Source organism: Podarcis raffonei, chromosome 8 (assembly GCF_027172205.1).
Source record: "Podarcis raffonei isolate rPodRaf1 chromosome 8, rPodRaf1.pri, whole genome shotgun sequence".
Taxonomy (NCBI): Eukaryota; Metazoa; Chordata; class Lepidosauria; order Squamata; family Lacertidae; genus Podarcis; species Podarcis raffonei.
In genome coordinates, this window is record NC_070609.1 from 79,402,007 (window position 1) to 79,413,503 (window position 11,497).

General features: G+C 50.0%; 1 protein-coding gene across 1 annotated transcript in view; it reads left to right on the forward strand.

Moving 5' to 3' along the window:
* The window catches only part of NBL1 (NBL1, DAN family BMP antagonist), a 34,317-nt gene extending 29,186 nt beyond the window's left edge, over nucleotides 1–5,131 (forward strand). The window contains exons 3-4 of the mRNA XM_053401031.1: nucleotides 258–369; nucleotides 4,668–5,131. Coding sequence (XP_053257006.1) covers nucleotides 258–369; nucleotides 4,668–4,910 — 355 coding nt within the window. The 3' untranslated portion in view covers nucleotides 4,911–5,131. The remainder of the gene's footprint in view (nucleotides 1–257; nucleotides 370–4,667) is intronic.
* Nucleotides 5,132–11,497: the final 6,366 nt, after the last annotated feature.

Below are 11,497 nucleotides of genomic sequence, written 5' to 3' on the forward strand. Positions count from 1 at the left end.
ACCTAGCAGTTCGAAAGCACGTCAAAGTGCAAGTAGATAAATAGGTACTGCTCCAGTGGGAAGGTAAACGGCATTTCAGTGCGCTGCTCTGGTTCACCAGAAGCGGCTTAGTCATGCTGGCCACATGACCCGGAAGCTGTACGCCAGCTCCCTCGGCCAATAAAGCGAGATGAGCGCTGCAACCCCAGAGTCAGTCATGACTGGACCTAATGGTCAGGTGTCCCTTTACCTTTTTAATCTTCACCTCTCGTCTGCAGAGCCTGCTTGGGGCAGTGTTTCAGCTACAGCGTTCCCAACACCTTCCCACAGTCCACTGAATCCCTGGTGCACTGCGACTCCTGCATGCCAGCCCTCTCCATGTGGGAAGTGGTAAGTAATGCCGCTCAGGATGGAAAATTGCGTGTCGAGACCCCGCAGCCACCCCCTCGTTGGAAATAACTCACACAAGGACACAGATATTAGGTTTATGTTATTGGGCAAATTTTGGCCACAACTTTATTGAAATTACAGTATGTGAGCGGTATTGGCTTAGGCATTGATGGGACCTGACTATATCTGACTCCTGCCCATTGTGCAGGAAGTCCAGTAAGGGTAAGCCACTGGTAGGGGGAGCCCTGTCGATCCGTAACAACTCAAGCTCCCTCTGGTGTTCCCGTCGGGTTCGTGTCAAGGCCTTAGCCCCCCAGCCGGGCTTCAGACTAGATCAACACCCCTGGATTCCTTTAACGGAGTACCCTTAAGCATGGAGGGGCAGGTGATGGCCACACCTCCCCTCCCCCACACAAGCTCAAACAATGCCTAACCGCAACCCTAACAAAGTTGTGACGATTGCTACGAGGTAGGCGAAAACCAAGTGGCCAGTGCCAATTTGCCAAGTGGAAAAATTCCTACCAGGCCCCTCAGACAACCAAGGCGACCAACCGAGGTCCATAGCAAGGTCATTGCCTAACCTGCAAAATAGGGAGGGAGGGAGGGTGATTGAGGAAGCAAGCCAAAGAGGAAGTCCTCTGGTTCGCTCCTCCGTTTAAATGGCCCCGGCCATGCCCCCCCGGCCGGCAGATTGGCTGGCTGGGCTCTGACGTGGACGGGATCCCCCAGGCAATGGGGGACAAAGTCCCCCGTCCCCAGTGGGTGGCCACGCGGTCCACCGCAACTCCTCCCCACTGGGAAGTGGAGCGGATTTGTGCGGCGATTGTCCAAGAAGGGCTGTTCGCTGAATACCCATTAGCATCCCTTCTCCAATAAATAAATAGATGGAATATTTGTGTGGAGGCAAGTAAGGGGCTAGAGTGGGAATCACAAGTGGGAAGAATGTTGCTGTTGCATCTGGTTGGCCGATGTCAGTACAGGATGAGGGCTAAGTAGGCCACTGATCTGGTAGCCAGACTCAAGTTTCTTATTAGACCTCGCCCCTAGGTCCATACAATACGTGCGATGGGTACTACATGCAATGGCTTTAGAAAGAGGATTAGAGAAATTCACTAACTGAGATCACTATGCTCTGCTTGTATGGTTGGAGGCAGCAATTATTCTGAATACCAGCTGCTTCAAAAAAAAGCAGGAAGGCAAGTGTGCTCTTATGGTCAGATCCTGTTTGCAGGTTTCCCATAAGCAGCATCTTGTTGGTCTCTGTGAGAACAGGAAGCTGGACTAGATGAAACTTTGATACTGTGATCAGCATGAGCTCCAACCCAACTATGCTAAGACCAAGATCATGGTCTTCTCTGCCCGACCGAGACTCCATCGATGGTCGATGAACAGGATCCCCCTAGAGCAGGTTAACTGCTTTAAATATCTGGGACAAGTAATACGGTCAAATAGGACTTTTCTGGCCCATAGAGACTATATAACAACTAATGCATCTAAAGCAGCCATCCAGATTAGATCTCTATATGCTAAGAATCAGGCTCAATCAGTGAAGATAGCTTTGAGACTCTTTCAAATGAAAGTCCTCCCCCTTCTTTTGGTGGGCATCTCTTTAGGCTCCCGTAGGGATTTTTTGAAACTGGATTCTATCCAAACGCGATTCCTTAGAGCCATCCTTAGGATTCCCCCCTCGGTAGCAGGTGCGGTTATGAGATTAGAGGTCGGCTGGCAAGCTCTACGGTATGTGGCCTTGAAGACAAAGCTCTGGCTATGGCTCAAGCTTTGTTTTAAACCAGTGGGTTTTGCCCCCTTGATATTGAGGGACGATTTCCAATCATCGTGGGAAAGGGAGGTCATTAACGAGGTTCAATCCTGCGGATTGTCTCACCTTTACTTTGAGTCTATGACGTACAATCAAGCTAGAGCTGTGATCTCCCGGAGACTGAGTGACATTGCCAGACAAGAGGACATAGCCCAGGTAAAACCAGAGATGTTCCTAGGGGACCAGATTTATCGGACCATACCAGCCCCCTACCTTGCAGAAATCCACTATGTGGAATACCGCAGACTTCCTACAGCGGCTAGATTAAATGTCCTTGACTCTGCGATATTGTGGGGAAGGTACAGGGGAGTACCATACGCCCAGAGAACCTGTCATTGTGCCATGGGTGTGGTTGAGTCCACCAAACACATTCTCTTGACTTGCCCTTCTTATGCAGAGCTTAGACAAAATTTTATAGACCCACTCCTATGTCAATTTAGCTTTCTACCCGGAGAAAACCAGGTTTTACACTTGATGAATAATGTCACTAGAGCTATACCTTCCTTGGTGGCCAAATTTCTTTTTTTTAGCTTTTAAGCGTCGCAAGACTATAATTGACTGTATTGATATGGGGCTATCTGTTTAGCCCATTTTAGTGTTGGCTAAGTTCTAAAATCTTCCTGGATGTTTTAACTGTGTATTGACAAATGTACTTTTTTCTGACTGACGGTCAAATAAAAGGTTGATGATGAAACTTTGACCTGACCCAACAGCAGAGCTCATGATGTTCTCAGATGATGATAATATATTATTATCATTTATACCCCACCCATCTGGCTGGGTTTCCCCAGCCACTCTGGGCGGCTTCCAACAAAATATTAAAAATACAATAAAACATCAAACATTAAAAAACAGTAAGACATCAGACATTAAAAGCTTCCCTAAACACGGCTGCCTTCAGATGTCTTCTAAAAGTCAGATAGTTGTTTATTTCCTTGATATCTGGTGGGAGGGCATTCCAGAGGGCCTGGTTCCCTGTAACCTCACTTCTCACTGGGAGGGAACCACCAGAAGGCCCTCAGAGCTGGACCTCAGCACCCAGGCTGAACGATGGGGGTGGAGACACTCCTTCAGATATACTGGACTGAGGCCATTTAGGGCTTTCAAGGTCAGCACCAACACTTTGACTTGTGCTTGGAAATGTCCTGGGAGCCAATGTACCGTATTTTTCGCTCGATAACACGCACCTGACCATAAGACGCACATAGTTTTTAGAGGAGGAAAACAAGGGGAAAAAATTCTGAATGAAACAGTGGATGTATCATTTTTGTGCTTCATGCTGCGGCCACAGACATGTGATTTGACGGTGAGTTTGGGGTAGCCCAATGCAAAGATCCTGAGGATCCATGTGGATCCATGCTTTGTAACCACGTTTTTGCACCATTGCAGCCCCAGGCAACAGTGGGTGCGTGATTTTTTTGGTGCAGGCTGTAGCCATGGACATGCTATGTGATCTGATGGTGAATTTGGGGTGACCCAATGCAAAGATCCTGAGGACCCATGTGGATCCGTGCTTTGTAACCATGTTTTTGCACCATTGCAGCCCTGTTTTTGCATCAGATCATTGCTATGTGATCTGATGGTGAATTTGGGGTGACTCAATGCAAAGATCCTGAGGATCCATGTGGATCCGTGATTGGAACCACGTTTTAAGTAGGGAGGGAAGGAAAAACATAGAAGCGACAAGGAGAGGGGTGTGCAGAGAAGCAGCTGGCTAAGAATGCAGGAGAGGGGTTTTACCGGAGGGAGGAAAGGAAGGCAAAAGTCCCCCCCCCCCCACAAGCCAGCCAGCTCTCTCTCTCTCTCTCTCCCCCCCACCAACCTGCATGTTGCCTTCGAGTCCCAGACGCACGGAGAGGAATTAGAAGGAAGGACGCTCTGCTTGCCTGGAGGGGAGGGGTTTTCTCTGCTCTTTGTTCCGTTTGAGCAAACACAGTAAGGAAACAGAAGCGGGTGGGCAGTAAGACCCTGAGGCAGAATGCAGGAAAGCAGCAGCTTCCTACTTTCCTCCCTTCTCCGGACGATTTGATATTTGCCTGATTTTTGCCTTCACTCGCGCTTGTCAGCTCCAGGGACCACACATTCGCTCAATAACACGCACAGACATTTCCCCTTACTTTTTAGGAGAAAAAATCTGCGTGTAATAGAGGGAAAAATACGGTAGGTCTTTCAGGACCGGTGTTGTATGTTAGATGATTGTGGTGGCTCTCTGAAAAAAGATGGTGAGCCAAATTTTGGGAGGAGGCAGCCACTGATGGCCAATAGCCCTGAGGGCTACCTACGGCAAGAGGCAGCAGTGCTTCTGAATACCAGCTGGTGGGAACCGCAGGAGAGGAGAGGGGTCTTGAGTTCAGGTCCTGCTTGAGGGGTTCCTACAGGTTGACTGCTGTGAGAACAGGAGACTGGACTGGATGGGCCATTGGCCTGATCCAGCAGCCAAGCTCTTCCTGTGTGTTCTGATGTCTTCTCCTTCCCCCAGGTGACATTGGACTGCCCCAGCAACGAAGATATCCCCAGGGTGGACAAACTGGTGGAGAAGATCCTCCATTGCAGCTGCCAGGCATGTGGAAAGGAGCAGAGCCAAGAGGGGGCGCTCCTCAACGTCTACGTCAACGGCGACGAGAACCTGCCGGCTGAGGGTCCTCACCCCCACCCCTACGGCCACCACCATCCAGGAGAAGAGGCCTCCAACCACCACCATGAAGACGAGGCCAAGGACTGACCTCCGGCCTTCCGGGGGGTGAACTGCCCCTTCAGCCCAGGCCTTGACGACTTTCCCCCCGCCTCTCAAATACCCATCATGCTTTGCTCTTGGCAACGTGGTCGTGGGGGAGCAGAGGCCAAGCTGAAGGCGGACCTTTCACCGGGGGCGGCCAATGGGACAAGCTGGCAACCGGCGAGAGAACTGGGGGAGGGGGTGGTTGGGAGGGCATCACTGACGAAATTGCACACTGCTCTAATATATTGGAGGGGGGAAGAGGGAAGGGCAAAATGAGAGAGAGGTCTCTGGGGACCTTTCCTCTTGAAGGTCTGGTGGACACCTGAAACAAAGACATCCAAGGCGGCTTCTTGGTTTCTGGCTTTCCATCAGGACATTTCTCTCTGAAGACTACATATAGAATTGTAGACTTGGAAGGGACCTCCTTGCGATGCAGGAACCACAGACGCCGTGGGTCCGGTTCTGCCACTGGGGAATCGAGGACCGATCTCGGAGGAGCTGGACTGAACCCCCCCCCAAAAACACATTTTGACAAAAGAGACTCTCCCCTTTGGTGCTTTTTTAGCAGCAGAAGCGAGACATTTCTTGCACGTTTGAGTTCTGCCCTCACTTGCCTTCACTGCCCCTGGCTACCTCCATCACAACTCTGCCTTCTTTTAATGCAGGGCTGGCGAGCTCGTATCCCTCCGGAAGTCGCTGGACTCCAACTCCCATCATTCTTGAACAGCGGCAATGCTGGCTGGGACTGCTGGGAGCTGGAGTCTGGACGGCACCACTTTGCTTACCCCTGTTTGACTTCCTAGCAGCACTTTAATGAACGGAAGATAGAAGGGAGCAAAGGAAATTTTATTGGAGAGCGCTGGGCGAGGGGGAAGAAACAGGTAGGTCGGCTCCAGACCATTTTTAGCGAGTCAGATCTAGGTCAATATTGTCAACACTGGTTGGCAGCAGCTCAGTAGGGTTTCAGCTGTACCTGGAGATGACAGGGGTCAACCCGGGGACTTTCTGAATGCAAAGCAGACACTCTTGTCGTTGGGTTCTGGTTTTCCTAAAGATTCTAGCCCTCGTGGTTATGGATAAAGGGCTGGATCAATGAGGAGGTGCACAGAAGGTAGTCTTATTCCAAGACAGACCTCTGGTCCATCCAACCTAGGATTGCCAACACTGACCGGCAGCGGCTCTCCAGGAATTCAGGCAGAGGACATTCCCACAATTACTTGGAGGTGTTGGGGAACGAACCTGGGATCTTCTGCCTACAAGAGCAGATACTCTACCATTGAGCTACAGCCTTTTCTGTGGGAATTTAACGTGATCTGAATCTGATGTGAGTCAGATTATTGGATGAAGAGGCTGCCATCTTGCTCAACCTTTCCTTGAATTTTTAAACGTCTTAATCACTGAATGTTTAGCGTGAGATCCGAACTCTTGCCTTTGTGTACACCCAGCCTCTCTCCTTGCTCTGACTACAACACTCTTCATGGCCTCTCTCTCTCTCTCTCACACACACACGTTATATATATTTCCACCTTTATTGTTGTGTTATTCATCCCTCTTAATTAAATAAATTAGATCCAACAACCACATACCGTGTCACTCCGGGTCTTTTGTCGAGCGAGACAATATAGTGCTTTCAGAATGCAAATCCAAGTGCAAATATTTATGTGGGGCTGCTTCCATTTAAGTCCTACTCAGAGTAGACCCACTGCGAGTAACAGGCTTAAGTCAGTCATGTGCGGCAACTTCCGTGGGTCTAAGATAGCGTCATACAAGGGGCAGAAGAATTGGACACATAAGAGAGAGGCGATGGTACAGCAGCATTTTAGATCTTCCTATGCTGAAATTGACCTGCCCCCACCATAGGAGGAATTGATGCATGACATCTTATCCTGGTACAAGATGATGATGATGATGATTAATACCCTGCCCATCTGCCTGGGTTTCCCCACTCACTCTGGGCAGCTTTCAACAAAATATTAAAAATACATTAAAACACCAGTCATTAGGAGGCTCTCCAGCTGCACGGTTCCTGATCTGCAGCCTCCCTGGCTGCCCACACTTCCTGATCTGAAAATGCCCCAGGGGAGGTGTAGGCTCATAATGGGAGGAGTTAACTTATGTTTCCCTGCCAAACTTTAATTGGCATGCAGGCATCTGGGAGGTCTCCTCAGCTGCCCATGTTTCCTGATCTGCAGCCTCCCTGGCTGCCTGCACTTCCTGATCTGAAAATGCCCCAGGGGAGGTGTAGGCTCATAATGGGAGGAGTTAACTTATGTTTCCCTGCCAAACTTTAATTGGCATGCAGGCATCTGGGAGGTCTCCTCAGCTGCCCATGTTTCCTGATCTGCAGCCTCCCTGGCTGCCTGCACTTCCTGATCTGAAAATGCCCCAGGGGAGGTGTAGGCTCATAATGGGAGGAGTTAACTTATGTTTCCCTGCCAAACTTTAATTGGCATGCAGGCATCTGGGAGGTCTCCTCAGCTGCCCATGTTTCCTGATCTGCAGCCTCCCTGGCTGCCTGCACTTCCTGATCTGAAAATGCCCCAGGGGAGGTGTAGGCTCATAATGGGAGGAGTTAACTTATGTTTCCCTGCCAAACTTTAATTGGCATGCAGGCATCTGGGAGGTCTCCTCAGCTGCCCATGTTTCCTGATCTGCAGCCTCCCTGGCTGCCTGCACTTCCTGATCTGAAAATGCCCCAGGGGAGGTGTTATCTCATAAGGGGAGGAGTTAACTCATGATGTCTTCCCCTGAACTTTGATTGACATGCAGGCACCTGGGAGGTCTCCCTGGCTGCCTATACCTCCTGATCTGCAAAGCGAGATGAGCGCCACAACCCCAGAGTCGGTCACGACTGGACCTAATGGTCAGGGGTCCTTTTACCCTTTACCTTATGTTATGTTGTAAATAAAATTTCCAATAAAAATTTATTTTAAAAAAGGGGTAAAAAGAGAAGCCACCCTAGTTCTGCAGTTCCCTGGGAAGCCGCCACAGCTCTGCATTCAATTCTGGGGTTGCAACTGCCAAAAGCAGAGCCGAAAGAGTTTCCTGCTCAGGGATAGCAAAGCACCTCTGTGAGTTTTGGGGAAGCAAATGGCATACCTTTCTCATAGCCTCTTTGCGTGCAGGGCACTTAATGAAGGAACACAGGAGAATGCTTTCAGCTCCGCCAGAGCAATGGTCCGGCTAGTTCAGTGCTGCTTGCACTGGCTCGCGGCAGGTTTTCAAAATCTCCGATACCAGGTGTGTTTGTGTGTGTGTGTGTGTGTGTGTGTTTCCCAGCCCTACCTGGAGATGCCATTGGGATACGAACCTGAGACCTTCTTCACGCAAAGCAGATGTTCCACCCCTGAGCGACACGAGACTTTCAATTCCACCGCCCTTTATTTCCGGACACACATTGGCTCCAAATGAACGTCAAGGAGCAAATGTTGGAGCCAAGGGAGAAATAGATTTCTGGGATGTGTGGGTGGCTAATCAAACCCATTTCTCCCCTCTATGGCCACCAGGTGGCACTCTGGGACTAGCAAAGCTCCGAGGGAGGGGAAAGGGAGTATTTTGTTGATACAAATGTTGATGGAAGGAATCTCTTGCGATTAAGGTCAAGGTGTGTCTCTTGCGAAACATCTGCGCGAAGCCAGGAGCTATCTCCAGGGGGCACAAGAGAGCACAGAGTTACAGGGATTTCTCTGCCTTTCTCTCTCCCCCCTGCCCCCCTGGGCATCAAAACGACAACCCTGTAAAGAAGGTAAGGCTAGGAGCGACTGGACCAAGTTCATGGCTAAACTCGTGAACCGAGGGCCTAAAAAACCATGAGGACTTAAGGCTACAGCTTCATTAGCCTAATAGTTACTGCGGCCCTGCCCTTTCCAAGGTTTCAAGCAGAAGTCTTTCCCAGAGTTTGAACCCGTTTACCAGTCCTCATCATAGTGTATCTTCTGTTTTTATATTGTGATTTTATTTTGTGAACTGCCCTGAGACCTGCAGGTATATGGGCAGTATACAAATTTAATAATAATAATAATAATAATAATAATAATAATAATAATAATACTTCAGTTTCTCCCTGTGGGTTTGGACCAGTTCCAAGAGAGATGATTATCAGCTATTTTTAATAGTTCTTTCTATGTTTATATCTTTATTAGAGTAGAATTACTTTTTAAGGATTATGTTAGTTTTCCTGTTTTATCTGAAAGCCACCTTGACTCCCAGACCTGGAAAAAAGGAGGCATATGCCATGGCTCTCAATGGTCACTGGATCCTGCATGGGGCACCTGCTGGAGGAGAGGATCTTTTACTCGGGGCCTGATCCTGCAGAGCTTCCTACACAAATCGGGACTCCTCTCCTCCGGAGGAGACAAGAGGTTCCTCTTTCTGACAAGTCCTCGTCATGAGCTCCTGGAGGCTGCAAGCAGCGAAACAGAACTGCTGTTGCCTGTAGCGAGGGGGAACAAAGGCAAGAAGAAGAAGAAGAAGAAGAAGAAGAAGAAGAAGAAGAAGAAGAAGAGTTTGGATTTGATATCCTGCTTTATCACTACCCTAAGGTGCTGTGGGTTAAACCACTTGCCGATCAGAAGGTCGGTGGTTCGAATCCCCGCGACGGGGTGAGCTCCCGTTCCTCAGTCCCTGCTCCTGCCAACCTAGCAGTTCGAAAGCACGTCAAAGTGCAAGTAGATAAATAGGTACCACTCTGGTAGGAAGGTAAACGGCGTTTCCATGCGCTGCTCTGGTTCGCCAGGAGCGGCTTAGTCATGCTGGCCACATGACCCAGAAGCTGTACGCCGGCTCCCTTGGCCAGCAAAGCGAGATGAGCGCCGCAACCCCAGAGTTGGTAACGACTGGACCTAATGGTCAGGGGTCCCTTTACCCTTTACCTAAGGAGTCTCAAGTGATGGCCAGTGTTGTGGCGCAGGCAGCTGGGGCAATAAAGACAAGCGACTGGTCTAGTTCGGGGAAGGGGAACCTCTGCCCTCAGGGCATTGCTGGTCTCCAACTCCCCACAGCCTCAGGCAGCAGATCCAATGAGAAGCAGCAATAGGATTTGGGAACACCAGGAAAGTCTCAGGTTCACCATCCCTAACGCAGAGGCAGTTCTGGGCTCACTGGGCCATTGAGCTTGAGGAAGTTGCCAATAGGGAAGGTTGGCACCTCAGTGGCCGAGCAGGCATCTGAAGCCAGGAAAGGCCCGATTCTAGATCCTCCAGATTTATTTCTTAGTTACTGCAAGGAGGGAGTGATTTACAAGAGGCCACTGAGTCTGCTTCTCCAGGAAACTGGAGGCCAGAGCCTCGGGGCAGCCCTGGAGCGGTTTGAGCAGGATGCAAAAATCCGAGGAGAGGGCGAGTTAACGCAGGTTGAACGGAGGGCAAGAACATCCATAAAAACGGCAGAAGGGCCAAAGCTCGTTTTGTAAGAGCGTCGTTAACGGCCTTGCCGGATCAGACCAGGCTGCATCCTGCCACGCCAGGATAGGGAAACCTGAGGCCTGACTGTTGGCCATTCCAGCTGAGTCTGGAGTGAGTTGAAGTCCCAAGCAATGCATGGAAGGCCCAGGTCCCCATTTCTGAGCTGGGCCATCACTTGCCTTCGCTGCCCCTAGCTATTCCCCATCACAACTCTGCCTTCTTTTAAGGAAGGAATGGGGAACTCCTCCAGATCTTTTTTTGGGGGTGGGTAGGCAATGACAAACCTAGACAGCATCTTAAAAAGCAGAGACATCACCTTGCCAACAAAGGTCCGTATAGTTAAAGCTATGGTTTTCCCAGTTGTGATGTATGGAAGTGAGAGCTGGACCATAAAGAAGGCTGATCGCCGAAGAATTGATGCTTTTGAATTACGGTGCTGGAGGAGACTCTTGAGAGTCCCATGGACTGCAAGAAGATCAAACCTATCCATTCTTAAGGAAATCAGCCCTGAGTTATCACTGGAAGGACAGATCGTGAAGCTGAGGCTCCAATACTTTGGCCTCCTCATGAGAAGAGAAGACTCCCTGGAAAAGACCCTGATGTTGGGAAAGATGGAGGGCACAAGGAGAAGGGGACGACAGAAGACGAGATGGTTGGATAGTGTTCTCGAAGCTACCAACATGAGTCTGACCAAACTGCGGGAGGCAGTGGAAGACAGGAGTGCCTGGCATGCTCTTGTCCATGGAGAAACAAGAAGAGTCGGACACGACTAAACGACTAAACAACAACAACAAAGGCAATGTTGGCTGGAGCTCCGGGGATCGGGAGCCCAGCAAATTCTGGAGGGCTGCACGTTCTCCATTCTTGAACCAGACCATCGCTTGCCTTCGCTTCCACCACCCCAGGTCACAACTCTGCCTTCTTTTAATGAAGGAATGGGGAACTCCTCCAGATTTTTTTTTTGGGGGGGTAGGCAATGCTGGCTGGAGCTCTGGGGAGATGGGAGTCCTTGAAGAGCTTCAGATTTGGAAAGCCTGGTCTATCACACCTCCTCCTTGCAGTGCAGTCCTGTACATTAGGGTCGGGGAACTTGTGTGTCTCCAGACTCACGCAGGGCATAGTTTAGCTATGGAACTCACTGCCACAGGAGGCAGTGACAACCACCAACCGGGATGGCTTAGGAAAAGG